This window comes from Lates calcarifer, linkage group LG12, assembly GCF_001640805.2.
Source record: "Lates calcarifer isolate ASB-BC8 linkage group LG12, TLL_Latcal_v3, whole genome shotgun sequence".
NCBI classification, from domain to species: domain Eukaryota; kingdom Metazoa; phylum Chordata; class Actinopteri; family Centropomidae; genus Lates; species Lates calcarifer.
Genome location: NC_066844.1, coordinates 3,042,140 through 3,062,645, shown reverse-complemented (window position 1 = coordinate 3,062,645; position 20,506 = coordinate 3,042,140). Strand labels below are relative to the sequence as shown.

Below are 20,506 nucleotides of genomic sequence, written 5' to 3'. Positions count from 1 at the left end.
TAGCAGGACAACATACAGTATCTGGACACTGTGTCAGGAACATGTCAACATTACTCCTGTGACTCTGCACTGTCAGTGACAATCAGACAACATCTGACATCATCTGACAACTACATTATAGTGTGTTATAAAATATGTTTCTATACTGCCAGTAAAAGCTAAAGGCTGGTGGGATTAATTTAAGTGTTTCCTTTCAATATTATCTGACTGCAGATATAAATTAAAAGTATCAAATGCTTAATGCTTGGTCAGATTATTAGGTTTGCTTAGTTATTTTTTGTCATTCTGTTTTAAATCAGAAAATACAGTAAACTCTATCTTGCTGCATGAAAAAAGGGGTAAAAATATGTTTCCTGAACTTCTGAACAAAGGTTTTCTAGCTCTAATTTACAACATCCCTACAGTCAGTGCATTGATCATAGTACAGCTAATCAGCTGTCAGTACTTATAGCAGTGTCAGCAGGTAATGCTTGATTACTCTGAAGTAACAAATCAATCAGTAACACTTCATTAATGCCTCATATACACACACACACACGCACACACTCCTAAATACATGTGCACTCAATAAAACAAATGAATAAAAATGGAATTAATCAATGCAATCAATAAATTCAGTGAATGCAGGTTTAAACATGCAGGGTCACATTTTGGTGACAAGAGAATGTTGTTGTTGTTTACACAAACAATGAGATAATTAACTCAACTTAATGAAAATGAAGGATATTGAAAACAATGAGACGTAAACTGTGAAACACAGAGACACGTACGCACACACACACTTCCAAAACCAGACCCCATTCTTGTGACAATGAACCTTTCACCCCTCCCCCTCCTTGCCCTCTACTGACCTGACCCTTGACCTTTGCCCTCCCAGACACCCAGACTGCCTCACTTCACCCCCTCCTCTCTGCAGATGCACAGCAACCTTAGTTTCATATGCAAAAAATCCCCCATCCACACACCAAGCATTTGCATACGTACATGAATATTTGAATTTGTAATGGAAAGTATATGTTATACATACGTATGTGTGTGGACTGAATCACTCCTGCAGATCTGTTCAGACATGTAGAATTGCTTCTCATTCTCAAAGGCAATATTTCTTGAGGTATAATCTAAAATAACCCTGCTATTTCACGGCGATATAAAACAATACATTCACTTAATTAAAAAAGTCGAACATATGGTCCTTCAGGGAAAATAAAGAGTCACTAACAGCTAAATAACTAAAAAGTGTAGGAATTAAATGTTAACTTTGCAGCGTAAACAAACAGCTTCAGTTGTTAGAAATAAATACCTCAGCGTCTTCAAATTCTTCCTTTCAATAATTGTTCATCCAGCTACTTCTAGAAGATAAACACCCTCTTATGTTTTGGTTCAGACTATTTCATGAAAGACGGTTTGTTTTCCTATGTCACACCACAAAATTACACAGGAACACATTCTGGTTTAGACTAATTCATGAAAGACTACATATCACAGACTGCAGATTACAATGGAGTGCCATCTTGGGGCTGAGTCTAATTAAAGAAAGCGAAAAAATTACACTAAATGACACATTACTGTTTGTAAGACTAGACAACCAAACAGCAACTTATCGGGGCTCTGGCTAAATAATGAAAACACGTCATGTACCCAGGCTCAGACTAGTTAATGGATACCTTTTTTTAACACTACACTGACATTAAAAAAAACACCTCTGTCTCATAAAAGCAGACAAAAATTGCAGTTGTTAGAGGACTTATAATACATCAGACCTTTTTTCATATTACAGATTGAACAATATATTTAAAAACTAAAGGTATTTCTTAAATTCAGTGACAAAAAGCTTATTTAAAGGACATTAAAACACATGTCCTTTAGCAGATGTTCAATCTATTCCACATTAAAAGATGACACTAAGCACTTAAAGACTAGACAGCAAAATCATGACTGTCTCAGACTAATTAACAAAAGCCAAGACACTTTCTAGTCTTTTCTTCAACATAATGAGATGTACATGTGAACATTTTGAATACTAGACAACCTAATGCCAACTTCCTCTGATGCAGACTAATTAATGAAAAACAGGACACTGTTTTTTAAACTACATAAACAGACTACAATTAAAGTGTTTAGAGGACCAGACAGGCATACAGGTTTTTTTTCTGTCTCAGACTAATTAAAAACAAGAGGAGATCTTTTCCACATTGCTGACACTATATGCATATAGCGAGCAGACAGTCATTGCCTTTATTTATAGCACAGCCTCTTGGTCCTCAGACAGTCTCTGTATGGATTTATTCACACTGCGAGACAGACATATAGGGCCAGCTCTGACTTCAGACTAATTAATGGGACAATATAGGTCCAACAGACTACAAGGGCCTCAGCTGAACGCTGTCTTGTATGCAGATCATATGCAGAAAGTGCACACAAACGCACCAAACCCCCCACCAAACTGAAGATGACCTTGACCCCCCGACGCACACGCTGCATGCATCTACATATATGCATGATGAGACGGAGCTGATGACTTTTTCTGGTTTCTGTGTTTGTGTTATTGGTGTCTAGACCAAGAAACAATGTGAACAGCTGAGAGGCTGAATGAAAGGCACACGGGAGGCAAAGAAGAAAGGAAGGAAGCAAGGAAGAAGGACATAAGTGAGGGAGGAACGGAGATGGAGGAGAAGCCAGTCAGAGGCATGAAGCAGAGCAGGTACAAACTCTAAACATTTTGCTGGTGCAGTTGAGAATGAAACACGGCACCATAGTTGCTGAATTCATCCAAAGTTGACCTAGAATTCAATGCTGTTTAACCAAAGCAGGTGGAAAAATAAAACGTTCACGTGAGCCTCTGACTTTTAACTCCTTTCACCAATGTGTCCCTCTTGGCGAAAATAACTGCAGACACGTCATCAAAGTGTTGACTGTAAATGCACCACTGCCAGCACGTACTTCAAAATAAAATCCAATATTCACACCAACACAATCAATTCAGTCGATTTTATAGGAGCTGTGTGCTGCTTGTTTGTATCTGGTTTTACTTGGCAACGAACAGCTACAACAAAAGGAGCTAATTTAAACTACAAGGTTCACACTAGGACTCACCACGCTGGAATAATCTGTGATCACTACCAAGCCTGGATACAGTTCTGTTTTTTCCTGTTCTTCCCATCCTGCCGACATTGTGTGAATGCAGCATAAAAGCGAATCGATAAAACTGCAGATTAACACTGTAATCTTCAGCTTCCTCCTGCCATTAGCAGATCATTAAGCTGATTCTTGCCAAAAATGCTCCTCAGGAGTCGTAGTTAATTTCCCACCGGATGTTTTTTTATGAACGCAGGCTCACACCTTTCCCTTTTTATTTGATTTTGTAACTCGGTTATTAATGTTTTGTGCTGATGATTCAACCAGGAGAGTCTCATGCCCATCCAAACCAGTAGAAGTGCTCCATCTATGTGAGCTGAGTAACATTGTCTATGGGGAAAATGAATGGGACTTTTTTATTTCTGGAACCAGGGGTGCTTGAAATAGGTCTTTCCACTTCACATCTCTATAATGAAAGAGAGGAAAGGAGGAAAAGCGAGGCAGAAATGAAAGGATGGAAAGGAGAGGAGAGGTAGGAAACAAGGAGAGTTAACGTTGTCAGCATGAGCCAAACACCTGGACGGGGGAAAACAGGAAACGCTCATTTCATGCATCATGAGCTGCCGCTGCTGACGTGCCCTTGAGCAGGGTACTCGACCCACAGCTGCTCTGCTCAGGCTGTGACTGCACCGGACAACTCCCAGTCTCATGTGTTACGTGGAACCAGGGGAACAAAGAGGAAGCAGCTGAGTCGACTTTCGGTGGATAAATCATTTCTTCCGAGACAAATTACTGTCTGTTTATCGTACATGAGGATTAAAGTGATTCTGTTTCTGGGATGATGCCAGCTGTCAATCACAGAACAAAAACACACACACACAAAAGGCACAGTTTGATCCTCACAAGCTTCTCTAAACGCACATAATATCAACCTTTCTTCTTTACAGCAAGAAAAGGCAAATGTAGAACAAAAGTTTGGATATAATTTTACAAATTCTCCCTAAACTGACACATCACATACACAGTCACACACACAGGAAATTAATAGACAAACGCAGACTAACACATGTGCCCGCACACACACACACACACACACACAGAGCCACCGAGACTGCCAGACAGGGAGGTTTACATAATAGGTCTAGGAGGCCAGCCAGAACAGACTCAATCATTTAATTTCCATGATTCACTGAGTGAGAGAGAAAGAGAGACAGAACGAAAGAAAGAAAGAAAGAAAGTAAAAAAAAGAAGAGCAATCAATGAGAACTAAAAGACAGAGACAAGAAAGACAAACACTGCCTAATAACTGTTGGCCATGTTTGGATATACAACAGAATTAAACTCTTATTTTAGTTTTTGTTTAGCTTTCGGAGGTCTCGGTTTTCTCATGGGTTTGTTTGTCACTTTGGATAACGTCCATTCACCTATCAATACATCCCAAACATTACACCAATATAACTCTGTGCCTGAATTGATAAGGTCGACTGTTTGTTTTTTTCCCCTGCTCACTCTGTTCCCGCTGAGCTAAAGTGACAGCCCGTTTATGGCAGTTATCTCGGTTAAATGGTAAAAAAGTTGTTTCTGTTACAGCTATTACAGTTGAAGAGATCAAAGACAAAGCTGCGTGCAGGTTGCCTCGGGATGTAGTTTTGCACCACAAATACTCTGTCAAAAGCGGTCGCTCTTTTTCCTCCTTTTTGTGCCTGTTCACACTGATTCATAAACATCATCTCTTTGTCACATGGGAGCTGCAGCTTGAACAGGATGTGGAGAGGGATTTTGTTCAGCGCTGACTGACACATGACAATGACAAAATGACATATGACAATAAGGGAAGATGAATTTCATGTCAGGCTATAAATATAGTTAATTAATTCAGTTGTTGGTGCTTTTGTAGAAATATACTAGAACTAATTGAAATGGCGGTGACGCGACATCCAGAACAGTAGCTAGGCATTTCAAATATAACTCTAATGTAGTTTAAGTTGCTAATTAGAATTAGAATTATCCAAAATCACAAACTACAGTAACAGCATTATATAGAGGTGGGTTACCATTGCTGGTTCCATTTGGATGTGGTTGATAAAATATAGCAACGTCCAAAACATTCAGGCAAGTTGGTGTCTCATTTTTACCCAACAATGTTTCTTTTGTCGGTTTAAATGACAAACCACTGAAAGGTATTTTCCAAAAAACTGAAACTTGGCTGTTCGACTCTGTGCAGGCAGGTGTCTGTACCTGATGAAATGTTGTTTGTGAGCTAAAAGTAGCTTCGCTCTCTCAAATCTCTGTAAGATAAAGAGTGGAAGTTATGGCGTCACGTCGGGCCTAGCCCCCGTCCCACTCATCTGACTCACAAGATGTAAACGGTGGATATAAGCCCGCCTTTGAGCGGCTATCTCTGGCCGCCCTCTCCTCCCTCCCACTTCCTGGCTGTTACCATTTTCAAAATCCCCTTCGCTGCGAACAACCTCCAAGCTAGTGACCTACACGCTGAAAATAGTTAAAGATTCACACAGTGGACAAGAGTCTTTTACTGTTTTTGTGGTGTTTTCTTTGTGCGGGATCAGCCATTTTAATGACAGTGATAGCCTCCCCATGTTCCCACAGATGCTATATTGCAGCAGCATTGTCGCTGCATCCTGGGCTTAGGGCCAATTTTTTTTTAAAAAAAGACAAAATGCAGCATGGTTTACTGTTACTTTTAGAAACTGACACCTTTGTGATTTTAACAAAGATTAACGACAAGAATATGAAAATTTACCAACGCACCATTGCACGTACTTGCACCATCATAACTTGGGTTTCATCCAGATCGATAAAATTCACAAAAAAGCTCTTCTCCAACTTTTTGTTCTGGAAAAACTCCCACAACTTTCAGTCCTTTCTGTCCTCATTGTAACAGACATGTCTGAACAGAACCTGGAGGTTTTGGTTTCACCTCACCTCTCTGAGAGTCCACAATGTGTTTTTATACTGTGAGTGAGTTGTCAGAACCTCCCAGTTAAACTGTGAATCCTATGATTAATAATTTAACCTTTTCAACAGTAAATCAACATTCAAAGCTTTCTTCTGCTTGTCAATAAGAGAACCCAAAGGTGTCAGTACTCCTACAACAATGAAGTCAAGAGCTTTCTTCATATTTTAATAATGTGTCATCAGGTACAGGTTCGGTGTCTTGCTCATGAGCACACAGGTTGCTGCAGGGATCGAACTTGTGACTTAACACAAGTTATAGTCAGAGGACTGTGAGTCGGAACAGAGAAGACAAACAGTCACATCGTGTCCTTCCTGTTGCCGACACTGCAGTCACTTCCTGTCCACTCAGGAACACTGTGACTCGTTTCCTCGAATTCAGTAACAAAAATAAATGCCACTAGCCTCCAGCTGAACTCACACACACTCACACACACACACACACACACACACGCAGACAAACGCTGTAGATAACATTTATGTTGGCTATAGAGACAGACTGTGGAGGTGTTGATGTTAAGACGACCAGACATGTAGTAACAAATGTACAGGGAAACCAAAGCTGCTGGTAGGAAATCATTCTTATGAGCTGATACTAGCAATGACTTCACCGTGCACACACACACACACACACACAGACACACACACACACACATGGCTGGCCTCTGAGTAATGCTGATGTCATGTGCTTTGACTAGCGATGTCTGCTGCTCAGAACAGATGTGTTTTTGCATATGTGTGTGTGTGTGTGTGTCTGCTCCTCTATGTCAGTGGGTGTAACAGGTATATGTAACCCTACAATTACAACTTCACAGATCCAGATGCAGGGGGGATGTTGCAGGAGAGAAACACAGACAGATTAATGATAGTTTAAAGTGAGTCAGGGTCTTTGCGGTTCCTTCTCAGTCTGGGAAATCGGAAATTTACTTTTACAGGTGCATGGGCTGACTAAAAAGCAGCTAGCCACCTATTTTTGTTTGAATACCGGGATTAGCAATGCTCCTTACAAATAATTGTTATTTTTCCATCTTTGCTTCTTCATTTTTGTTGTTAATCAGGTCTCACATTTAATTCCAGGCAGCTATAAAGATGCTTAAACTACATTAACTTTAGCTACCTCAAACCCAGTGAAGGGATAACTGGTATTTAGAAAAATGTGAACCAAATAGGGCAAAACATTCAGTTCTCCAAAAGGCACCGTGGCAAAAAGGGAACAGTTTAATTTCACTTGTATCTCATTGGGTAGACAATGGCCTATTGAAACTGTGTCTAGGGAAGACTTAAGTAGAGCAAAGTTACACATGTGAAGTTGTAAGTGTCTGTTGGAGTCTTAAAGGGCTGGTTAAACCAAATAATCAATCTGACAGTTGAATCAAAATTTGGAGATGCAGCTGCAATAAATACAAAGAAAAAAAAAGAGTACGCTTGTGTCATGTAAATACTCTCAAATTATTCCATAATCTCTGCATTTTTGTGTCTAGTGTCTGGTTGTGATTGTATGTTTTTGTCTTTCCAAGGTTCTTTTTCTTTGTAAGTGTCACGTTCTAAATTGCTCTCCACTTCCTTGTTTTGGTACAGTATGTATGTTTACACCTGATGCGACACGAACCATACTCGAGACCACCCAGGTACCATACACAGTGTTCATACGAATCAAACAAACTGGACTTTGGAGGTTGAGTGTACTTAGATTGAGGCCTTCCTTACAGAAACAGTGTCTCATTTACTCTGGATAATCCACAGAGCACCCTGTCAACAGTCTTTATAGTTTACAGTTTATTTATTCAGTAGAAAGTAGTTCCATTGAACACTATCCACAGTGAGGTCTTTGTGTGATCCAGAGCCACCGTGACATTGTTTCTGAATATGTGCATAAGGCTGTTGACTTTTGTATTGTGATGGAAGCAAAGATCTCAGAGACCGATGTGTGAAACCCTGAACAAATAAAACTGAAACTGTAGATACAGCTGGAGGGAAATGAGTGAATATTTTTTCTAATTCAGACGAACTGACCTTTAAGAGAAGCGTCATCTTATGTGACAACAAATACCATATTGATATCCATTATAAAATGAGGGATCTTTTCCCCAGATGGGTTTTTTGAAGTAAAACTTTAGGGAACTCCTGCTTTTTCCATCAGGTCTCCATCATCCTTTGATCACTTCATCTGAAGTGTATAACGTGGATTATCCTGCGTTGTACTTTCTTCCTCTGTCTCTTTCATCTTTTTGCCCATCACACTCCAGTGCACACACTGTCTAGTGCGGCTGAGACATCTTAAAAATATAACCTTGTTTAATTTTTTTTGTTGTTGTTATTTTCTTTCTTAAATAAAGGTGAATGCAATTCATAGCTTCAGAATCTAAATCCACATTTTCTATCAACTCCTACACAGTTTTCAGTTCAGCAGAATGTTTCTCGCATTTTGCTTCTTTCTGCAGCATTTCCCTCTCTCTTTCGGCTTCACTGCCTCCTTCCCTCCCTTTCTCTCTCTCTCTTTTTGTGACACCTTGTTCCTTTATTTCCAGCATTTCACCATCACTCCCCTCTCTTTCTTTACTGCGTCTGCAGTCCTCTCTCTCTCTCTCTCTCTCCTCCTTCTTAGGTTTATCTGTTTCCCTCAGTCTGTCTTCCAGACTAAACATCATGTCTGTTCTCAGACAGAGGAATTGTGTGTGTGTGTGTGTGTCTGCTTGGATTCTTATCTTGTCTTTCTTGTTACAAGTCCAGGCAATGATCAGTGCGACACTGACTGATTGTTATTGCTACTATTAACATTGCTGCTGTTGAGATTTATGTGGACATACTTGTACTTTTGATCTGGAGATGTCTGTCATGGTTTGAGCTATGATCCTTATATCAGATTAAAGGAATTCTTAATACGCAGTGATGAGGAACAATAATGTTCTTCCAACTCTGCGGCAACAGTCTTTAATGGTATGACTGGTATTTAATCTTAAATCAAAATATCCCCTCCCTTCTTCATAAACCTAAGGTGGGAAAAAAGCTCAGAGTCACTGAAACATGCTTCTTTTTATGTCTGTAAACTGTTTTTCACAAGGTTTGTTCTGTTTTTTTCAACAGACCAGCAGGTCACGTCATCATCCAAACACTCTCTTTCAGTCTGTGATTGTATCTAACCAGGCTGAATTAATCTCTGCGCATGTTTACCAGTCCTGACTCTTGTTATGGAAACTGAACTGACCAGATGTACTTTGGCTTTGCTTCAGTAACATTATGCGCATTTTGAAATCAGTATAAAAATCCTGTTTTGTCCAGACAACACTAATAGTCATTTTAAAGCTGCAACAATAGATCAATTGCTGGTGTAACAGTTGATTGATCTGAGCAAAGATGCCAAACATCACCTGGTTCCAGACAGTAAACTGAATATCTTTGGCTTTTGGACGGTTGATGAGACAGAATAAGACATTTAAAGACGTCACATTCATTAAGAGAATGTATCTGATGATGAAAATAATCATTACCTGCAACCTTAATTCAGCGTATTATCACATATGACAGCTATCAAAGAAGTTGCAGGTTATTTTTCTGTAGATTGACTAAGTGATGAATCAACTAATCATTTCAGCTCCTCCACTATTACTACTAATTAGAGGCGCAACAATTAGTCAATCAATGTAATTGTTGATCTGCAGGAAATTAATTTGTAGCAATCTGAAAACTGAATATCTTTGGGTCTGGGGCTTTTGCTCTGACGCAATTGGACATTATTTGTGTTTTTCTTCTTCCTTGATCAGTTAATCAAGAAATTAAGAGACAGATGGATTGACAAATTGCAGCCCTAATACTAATATGACTAAAAGAAGAGTTACTGCAATTAATATCAAATGCTTTACTCAGTAATTGTGTGATCCACCCCACAGATTGATTTCTAAATCTCCTTTGTACTGTCTATTGGCACATTGTCTTTTCCAAGGCTCTGAAGTTTTCTGAGCAAGCCCTGGTGGTGACCTCAGCTGGACGGGGACACACACACACACACACACACACACAGTGTCATGACTGTATACATTATCACCATGTGTGTTCCTACAGGGAACTAAACCCCTAACCCGGGAAGGTTTAGTGCCTTGCTTCACCAAACAACACATAAAGACATGAAAGTAGACTCGTATATAAACATACACACAAACACTGGGATTTCCCGTCTACGACCACACGCACACACAAGGAGACAGACAGACGTACACGCGCACACATGCATGCGCGCACGCAGGCAGGCAGGCAGACGGCTAGACAGACGTCTGGCTTTGCTCGACATGACGAAGCGACGACAAAACTTCCAGCTCCCCCTCTTCTCCACCGCGAAAATCCACCTTTTTCCTACAATATCCAGCTTCCACAGTCCTCTGCGCTAACTTCCAGACAGTTTCAACACACTTTAAGCTCTATTTTTACCGTCAAAACCCCAGCGAATAGGTGGATTTTATTCTCAAATGAAGTAAAGCGAAGATCAAAAGCGAACAGCAGGGACGGCCCTGGAACCCGGCCGAAAAAATCACTGTATTTGTCAAAGTTATCTTCAAAAGGGAACAGAACAGCTCATAAACAGACAGAAAACCACATAAATGCAACAAAACAGGAGGTTTGTTCAGTTCGGCTCTGCGGAAAAGAAATGGGAAGCTTGCGGTTTTGGGTCAAGTTCAAAATCAAGCCTTATTAATCGCGACGGAGAAAACTTCACGTCTTAAAATTTAGCCAGCCACTGACTGCAGTTTGCTGTAAGCTGTAAACGTTAACCGGAGAAACTTGACACAGCCTATTAAAACTAGCATTTAACCCATTCAAAATGAGTGTGAGCACATTTGTCTGGTAAAAAGGCAGATGCATGTCACCAAAGCAGAACTCAACATCACCTATGCCAAATATTAGCACTCCACAAACTGTAAAATGCTGCCAAAATAAAAGACGATTCGTTGACTTATTAATCTAAAATACTGGGTGTGTAGCCTCACGGCCACGATTTGAAGACACAGTGGGAGGAAAAAGTCAGTGAATTAGAAACACAAAAAGTCAAGAAATGCCAAGTTACTCACTGATTTCCATGCTCTGGAGGGAGGTGTAGCGCTTGCAGTTACAAGTACAGGAGACATTGGCGGCGGTGGCGTTTAAAACACCCATCAAGTTCAACATTTAAAGCCTCCTAAAATCAGACATAAATACTCCGGGAGAGGCAGACAGGAGACAAGAGAAGGGCTGGAGCAGAAGAAGAAGAAGAAGGCGATTCGGAAGAAGGAGAGGAGACCAAAAAGCCACGCCAAACTCCAGCCAAAAAATCCTCCCTTTTTCTCTTTTCTCTCCAGCCTCCTCTCCTTCCCCTCCGGTCCGTCCGTCCTCCTCCTGTCTCGGTTCTCTCCACCTCCTCCTCCTCTTCTCTCCGGTTTCTCCTCCTCTTCCTCTCGAAATCTATCTAATCTATCTATCTATCTAATCGGCGTACCGCAGAAGTGTCGGTACAGCCGTTAAATGTAGTTTTAACGTTGCTGTTAAAAAAAAAAAAAAAACGTAGTTCGGCTACTTTAAATGTCCGGTTCCGTCCGTTAGAAATCAGTTATAATGGTTCCGTGTTTTCCGCCGAGTGACCGGCGACTAAACTGCTAACGGACGTCTGTCTGGTCCTGTCTGTTTCTCCCTCTCTCCCCTCCCCTCTCTCTCTCTCCCTCTCTCTCTCTCTCTCTCTGTCTGTCTCTAGGGATCTCTCTCTCTCTGTGTGTGTGTGTGTGTGACACTGTCTATGTCTGTCTCTCATTTCCAATTTCCACTTGCTTTTATGGCACATCACAGTCTGCCATGGCTCACAGACAGGAGGGGGAAACAGCAGATAAAAGGAAATCAGAGATGATGACAAGTCAAGTTCTTTTTATTTATTTAACCCAGATTAAGAAAATTCACCTCGGAGGGCTTCAGAGATCTGTGCAACACCTTGAACAAGAATTTTATTAATTACAACATGGCAGTGCTGTAGCCGAGTCACTGAACCAAGAGTCTCGAGTCCCAGTCCAAGTCACCGGGTTGAGTCTAAGCACTGGTACTGACTGTAGGTTCGTGAACATGTCTGCCATCGCATAAAATTTAATGATACATTATTAATATAGCTATTAATATCTTGTGTAAAATCATTACAGCCTATTACAAAACAACCTAACAAATAAAATCAGAATCCTTGTCTCAAACCAGTCCAAGCCTGAGTCCTGTGAATCAGGACTCAAGTCTACAACAGTTCATAACGAGTTTCATATAATAATATTTATTATTATCATGTATTAAAGGATAAGGCTGGCAGTATTCCTATGAAAAGACCAAAACCTGTTTTATATCAACCTGTTTCTCTACTTTTCAACTTTCAAATGAAGATGCAAACAACTTCCTGTTTATGAACGCCACCACAACGACTCGATACCACCTTTCATCAGCAGAGCGTCCAGCGTATCCAGCTACGAGCCAGTGTGATCCTAATTACTGTTCAGGGCCCAAAAGCTGGAAAAGTAAACAATATTCTCACATATCAATTTTAAACATTATGTTGAGAATGAGTCCTGATTGGTTGAACTTGACTCCTGAACTCTGACTTAACCTATGAAGAAAAACAAACCCTGTCATTTACTGCTATTATGATGAAGCCTATAGACTCTAACGGTCTATGTACTGTAACATTAGAGGACTGCCTTCATGATTTTTGAAACGTTCTGGTCAACTTTAAAACTGATAAACCCTCTTGAAGGGAGGACTGTTGTATTAGACTGCATTAGCTTTAGCCAGGTATATGTAATAAACTGGCAAGTGTATATTGTATGTGGCATTCTCTAGACATTAAAGGGGTTTTGTTCTGGCGGGCAGGTGCTGTGGAAAAGCTACTGGGCTCAGTAAGTATTCATTTGTGCTCTCACATTAATGAGTTGTGTGAGTGTTGCACATACAAATGACTGTTTTGTGCTCCATGTTTAGCTTGTTTGTGCCCTCAAATTAATAAATCATGCATACAAAGACTAATTTGTGTGCCCAGTTTACCTAATTTGCGCTTTTGAATTAATAAATTGTGAATAACTAATGTGTGCTTGCAGGTTATTTTATCTGTGGTCTTGGATTAATAAATTGTGTATAAATAATTAATTCATGTTTTCAAGTTACTTATTTTCTGCCACTTAATTAGTTTTAGTGGTGATTTCAACTAGTTACAGTTCTCTTCAGCACTAAAATTCAACACTTTCCTGCAGCAGCTCCACAATGAAAGCCTCCCCCTGGTGTTTTGGTGGCTCTATTCACCCTTATTTTGTAGCCATCACTAATGAAAGGTCAAAACAGGGTGGAATGAACTTCACAGTGTAGCTTAATGTTGTGTGACAAAACACGAAAACACAGCATATTGTACTGTCACTCAAACTATATTGACAAAATACAAGCGCCCCGAGTGACATGCAGGCAAAAGCCCATTAAGAACTTAATACAGAATTTTACAACAGTGGGCACGTGTATCCAGATATCCATATAACCTTTAAAATATTCATCATCCCAAAAGGGCTGTAAAGGCTGAGTCAAAATGTTGAATATTAGTGTCTTTGAGTGTGTGTGTGTGTGTGTGTGTGTGTGTGTGTCTGCTGTGGATCGACAGACCCAGACAGCATTGCGTCACCTCCATGATTGACAGACCCCAGGGACCAATGGGGCTAGACTGTAACAGCATGTCTCATCTGAGTCAACTTTCTAATTAGGTCTGCTGAAGTTTATAGCTGCGTGTTAAAGTGGTTTTTATTGCCCTGCTGGACTCACCAAAGCCCTAATCACGTAGATACAGAGAAATACACTACTCAGATTCACTGCCCTTTTGCAAGGGAAACAACAGATTGCAACATGTGACTGAGAACAGCTGAGCAGGAAGCAGCTCGGAGCCTTACTCGAAGACACTGTGGCAGGGCAGACTGAGAGGATCTGTCCTGTGTGACCCTGTAATTCTGAACTGCCTTTGTTGGTAGATGCCATCATAACTAACTTATTAAAGGGTCAGGTCACCCAAATTACAAAATATATCTTCAGTAGTTTCTTCACAATGGAATAATCAGGACATTGCATCAGTAAAGACACTTTTTTCCATTTTTAAATATAATCTAAGTTTCAAGCACTATTTTTCAGCAATTTGTGTAAACTAACCCTTTAATATGTTCATTATATTTTTTTTATATATTGTGAACACCAACCATCTTGATTTAAATAGAACAGTGTGGTGATAAATTTCAGCCAAGCTTGAATAATAACTTTTTTAAAAAAAAGGTCGCCCAATCGATTGTGATTAATTTCAGCTGGATTTCATGCTGGCAGTCTTATCAATCCCAGCCCTATCCACTATCCCAATACCGCCAGTGTAAAACAGTGTGCAAGGCCTCCGCTGCCCCCTACTGGTCTCTAACAGCACTGACACAATTAAGATCACCCCCCTCCATACTGCTGTCATCAGGTACTAGACTGCTTGTAGTGGGATAATGGATCATGTCTCAAGAGATACGGTTTGCACATGTTATCTCACTCTCCTGACGTCCTGCACTAGTGAGGACTCTAGAGAATAAACTTCTGGGAAAACACACCTTTTTCACTCTCTGCTCAAGAGCTAAATGACAATTACTAAGATGAGTCTTCAGTTATATCCCCATTTACCTGATTTCAAAAATGAATTCAAATTAAAACTGTTCCTACTGCTACTACTACAATTGATAATTAGTTCAGGTACATGCTTTCTACAGCAGTAAACTCCAAACAGTCCTGTAATAATCTGGTGTGCACATCCAAAACTTCAAAAAGGCAAAATCAGATAAAAGAGCTGCACACTGTGCTGATCCTCCAACAAATTAATTTCAGTAAAGCAACATTAAAGACTAATGAAGATATTTGCCAGTCAATTCCAAACAAAAAAATCTAAACACAGATGATAAGAATTAAAAATAGGTTGATCCCTGTCATCACACCCTAAAATGCCTGAGATAGAATTTTTCTTGTAAAAGTTACTTAAATAAACTTAAACTAACTGTGCATTTCAGAGGAACACTATCACCAAGATAGGCTTTAACCACTTTGCATGACTTTCACTGAAATGTTCACTTGGGCGCACAGTCCGACCCACTGTGTACTGTACTAAAATGAATACATGCTGCTTGATTGTTTGTAAATCTATGCATATGTAATTTCTGATGTAGTAAACCCATGCAGGTGGAGCTCCTCTGTTGTCTGTATTAAGCCCTGGCACAGACAGCAGGCTGAGACAGTGATAGTCGAGCTGGCAATGAGTCAGTTTACCATCGAAAGGGGCTGAGTCACCAAAATGGACACCCAGGTGTGGTCATTCTTTGTCTCTCTCTCTCTGTCTCCTTCTCTCTTTATCGCACCCCAGCTTTGAAGACTGAAGTGGGTGAATCATTGGGCTGAGGACTTGCTCTTTCCCTGCCCGTCTGACTCTCTTTCAGAATGAGCGTATCTGTATATCACTGTGTACACAGTGTATTGAAAAGAAGGGGGCTACACTGGCAGGGGGCCTGTTGTTTCAGGAACTGGTGAGAAGATGAAATACAATCCGGGAAGGTTGGTTTGAGTAATAGGTCCTTGAGTTGGGAGGCTTTACCAGAAATGCTGAAACTCTGCACAGCTGTTTAGAACTCTGTAAAAGTTATCGCAGCAGCAATCAGTTAATCCTCCACCTTGATGATTGCGAGATAAGCGGCGGTGCTCATGTTACAAACTTATCTACACGCGTATTTGATTGCAGCTCTGTCTCCTAAATATTAAGTTTATAACTTAATAAATAACTTTCTGGAGGAAACGTTGTTGCTGTCTAGATGACAATGCCTGAAATGGGAGTCATAGGGAGGTGTCTCGACCCTGTCTCCTACAAATACCACCATCTTTCTCCAGCCATAAAAACTCAGCTTTACGCTTCTTTCAAATTGTATTTGCTGTTTCAAATTAGTTTTATATCAAAGTGATTTCCAGGAGACAGAGCGAGCGTACAAATAACAGGAACTGCTAGAGGAGGCTTGCTTAAAAGGCTGGGGAAATGCTATGGTTATCATAAGGTTTGGGAAAGACCGTGGTTTTGGTGTAGTGAAAAAGTAAACACGTCGTTACTCGTGCTTCAAATCAAAACCACAATGTTAATCTGATTGTTTCAACCTAACTATTAAAACTCTAATCATGTCTTATTTGGCAGAAGGGAAAACAAATAAAATACATTGTCACTGACTGCTTTGCAGATACGTTCAGCGTGAACATTTAGCAACTTGATGGATACTTTCCTTAAAAACCTTGAACCATTATGTTAATTTAAATCATTATTTGTATTAGATTTCTTTCAAAACAAAAAATAGTCTTGAAAATTTGCAGTATGTAAATGTTATTTCTAGGTGGTTAGACAAGGCAATTGATTGGCCAGCTGCTGGAGCTTCTACACTGAAACTCTGCTGTGTCAAAGCAATGATTTAATTGAAATGAATTAATTTCACATTAATGTACGATTATTATTATTATTATTTTTTTCTTTGACAGTCAGTTTTGATTAAAAAAAAAAAACATGGGCATGACATGCAACAAGGGTCCCCTGCAGGGAGTCAAACTGTGGACATATACCCCCTCACCATTAGGCCACCAGGGTGCCTTCAGACATCTTGAGTTGGTGGGTGTTAACTCTTAAAGTGTCCCATTAAGCCATGACAGTGTGACAGGTGCTGTCATGGCAGGACCCTGAATGCAATTTAGTGATCATTCATTCTATTATTCACACCTGTGCTTTTCCTAATGTGACATGTCAAAATGTATTCCATGACATCTTGACATCTTTGTGGTTGTGTATGGTCCCTCTTCTTCCATAACTTTCTCATTCTCTTTCTTTGTTGTCTAATTTTTCCCTCCTTGTCTTTGTGAGTGTATGTGCACATGTTTATTAACCTCCTCTCCCGGGTTTGTTTTCCACAGTTTGTGTAAAAAAAAAAAAGGTTTCATTCTGCGCTTCTCTTTCTCCTGTTTTCTCTTTTTCTGCATCCTAGTCTTGGTTTCCCCTTCATCTTTTCCGCTCTTTCTCTTACTTTCCATCTCCATCCTCATCCAAATCCCTCACTTTGTAATTTTCTCTCCACTTATCCCTCAGCCGCTTTCCTTCTTTTTCAATTTGATTCAATTTGACATGCATTATTAGTGAGCGAGATAGATACAGAATTGCCAAAACAAATATATATATATATATATATATATATATGTACACATCTCTCTCTCTTCCTCTCTCTCTCTCTCTCACTCCCTGTGTGTGTCTTTGTCTCTCAGCCCAGGTGTGTGGTAGTCTGTGTCTAATGCCTGTATTCAGGGTAATAGCCGTCAGAGTCTTAGGCGGTGGCCAATCCCGTTGCAGGTGGGATTAAACAGGGATTAAGCATGTTTCTCCGTGAAAGCAGACAGACAGACTAGCACTAATCTGACTTTAGCCCTGTACCGAAAAACGGCAGGCTTGAGCAATCCCACTCTTCCGCGACTGCATTTTGTGTACAGTATGTGTGTGTTTGTGGTTGTGTATGTGTGTATTCTTGTGCTTCCACCTTTATGGGAACCAAATGCCCTCTGAGGAGCAGAAAGGTGAGGGAAGAAAAAAGACTACAAAAACAAAACTGTTACATAGGTCTACAATGGGTTAGTTTAGCGTTGGGGTTTAGCGTTAAGACCACAGTGAGGATTAGGGCTCAGGTAGGGTTTAAAATCACGGCTAAAATGCTTAACGTGAGTTTTTATCACCGGCTGTCTCTCAGATGATGGTGGACGTTCCTCAAACACAATTTTAAAAAAGTTTCTGAAACATTCCTGGCTTTGGAAAACTACCTGAATGTTTACAGTGATTAAATATTACGTGCGAGTTTCATCTCTTCTGAGGATAATTTCATTGTGCACTGAACTGAAACCAGCAGCTGCCTGGATGGAAAAAATCAAAGCCAAGGCTACAATATGAATGTTAAAGCATTTAAACCATTGGTGGGTCAGTAATACAAACTTTCCTATAACAGCTATAATGCATAGAATAAAGAGATTCGTTATGAAATATAGAATAAATGTGGAGCAGCTCTGACTGCTTGTGCTGTCTTTCTATGTAGCAGTGGCATCTGTTGTCGTCTAAATTACGCAAGATGATGAGAAACTGTTCTAACCAGAAACGCAACAACATTCATCATTCATACACATATGATCAACTACATTCATATTTCTGTAACATGGACATCTTGTTGTCGCAAAAGAATCAAGCACAACAAGACGACACAATGAAAAGAGCATCGGTCAAACCTCAAACAACGTATGGAAAGGATGATGGAAATGTGACATTTCTGCTGCCATTTTTAAGTCCCTTCAGTGGACATGCTTCAAGTACATCACGATTAATCCACTAAGTTTGTTTCAATGTTTTCACATTTTGCCTTTAGCAAGACACAAGCTTTTCCACCTCAGCAAAGCATAGAAATGGTTTTGCAATATTTTGTTGAATCTTTGGGTTTGGGCAACAGCAGCTCCTTCAGCAGTGTTGGAGTGAGCAGCAGCACTTTATTCTTTAGACTGCCTTTAGACTTTGAGTCTGTTTCTCAGTCTGACACTGTCTCTGACCTCGCCGGTCATGCTTTCAGCAGCGCAGCTAAACTGAGGTGCTGAAACTGCCACCGGCTGCCATCTATTCACCAGGCCGGGTAATGTCAATGGTCAGACAATCAAACAAACTCTCTCACTGTTGCCAGCCTTTTTTCAGAAGAGTAAAAAAGAGAAGAATGGTAAAATTCCTGCTCAAACTGTCTGTTATAAACTTCCATCACAATTTAAAAACGACCTCCTGGTGCGGCTTTGACCTTCAGTACAAGCTGTGCTTTTGCTCAGTTTTGCTCTGCAGTGAGGGATTGCTAACAACATTTCAAGCTCAATCAATTCAAGTTTAGCCTTTAAATAAAGTAAACCACTTAGTATGGAATTTGAATCTAATGGAAAAGATAGACAAAGCAACAGAAATAAGACCCACGTTGAAATAAACTTTCTGTTCTCTAAGAAAGTGCTCTCTGATAAAAGCTTGACATTTGAGTAAAATCTGTGCTTCAGGATATTATAAACAGGTTCACGCCTGGCTGCACACACACACACACAGACGCACACACAGACCCACACACACTGTCACCCTCTCCTCTCACTGCAGCAGCTGTGTGAGGTAATGTCTGTCTGTGTCTGTGTCTGTGCAACACCCTGCAAGAATAACAAATCCACCTCTCTCTCTCTCTCTCATCCTTTTTCTATCTCATTATCTCACCCTCTGTCTGTCTTTCTGTCTGCCCCCCACCTTTACCTCCCTCTCTCTCTGTCTGTCTCCCTCTCCCCCCTGTGTCTACACTCGTCTTTTCCTCGCTCGCCCACCCCTCACTCCCCCGCTTCTGTTTGAGGCTAGACGCAGTAGACTATTAAAAATGTCCTCTGTCAAGATGAGATTGTGTTGTAAACAAAGAGAGGGAAAGAGAGGATGCGGGGAAACAGGCGTGAGGTAGGGAAAGCAGGGAGGAATCACATGGAAAAGAGGAAAGATGAACAAAAGAATAACAGAGAAAACAAATGGAAACACTGGAAAGAAACCAGAAATGACATAAACTCGACATTTTCATTGTGACATATTCACCGCCAGCAGCTGAAGACGTGAACATGCCTCTCTGAGCTACATGTTAGATGTTCATACAGCTGTTTCCTTCATACTTGGACACAGTCAAGATCACTGAAGCCGAGTCAAATCAGAGCAGCTTCAAGATCAAAAAGTCAAGTCCAAATGGGGGTCAAGTCAGGGTAAAGACCAACGCGAGACATAGACCAATAAAAAAAACAGAGAGTGCTCATTTTTAATTGTTAAATCAGGTCTTAATGTGGTGAGAATTTCTCTAAATGTTGCATTATTTGCTTAATTAGTGAGAAAAATCTAATTACTTTAAAAACAAAGTATCTTGGAGGATGTTACCAGATAAATATACAGCTAAATTATTCCACACATTTGTGCACAAAGCTGCTACTAAGTAAGGAGGATGCCTGGTTTGAACATGACATATAAAAATTAAACATCATCTGCACTTGGCTATGATTGATACTTTTATACTGACAATATATCCAGTTACATGTAGTGAGTTTCAGCTCATTGTATATCTGTCAGGTCCACATTTTTACTGTTCTGGTTCACTCTCTCTGCTCTCATAGCCTCATTTTTGGCTGCACAGGCTGAAAAAGCTGTTAAACCCACTGGACGCTGCCTGCTCAGCTGCAAAAATCAGACAGACACAGTTTGTGACTGGCTGGTAAACATTCACCCCTTTTCACACCGACGTTAGGAGGTATATGCAGGTTTTTTTTAAAAAACCTGCTGAAAAAAAGGCTGTTGACTCTTTTCCCATTGCTAGTAGACGAGTTT

General features: G+C 40.3%; 1 protein-coding gene across 1 annotated transcript in view; it reads right to left on the bottom strand.

Annotated features, from left to right (window-relative positions):
- Nucleotides 1–11,726, bottom strand: part of pmepa1 (prostate transmembrane protein, androgen induced 1) — a 41,029-nt gene extending 29,303 nt beyond the window's left edge. The window contains exon 1 of the mRNA XM_018678241.2: nucleotides 11,112–11,726. Within this exon, the coding sequence (XP_018533757.1) occupies nucleotides 11,112–11,208 (97 nt within the window). The 5' untranslated portion in view covers nucleotides 11,209–11,726. The remainder of the gene's footprint in view (nucleotides 1–11,111) is intronic.
- Nucleotides 11,727–20,506: the final 8,780 nt, after the last annotated feature.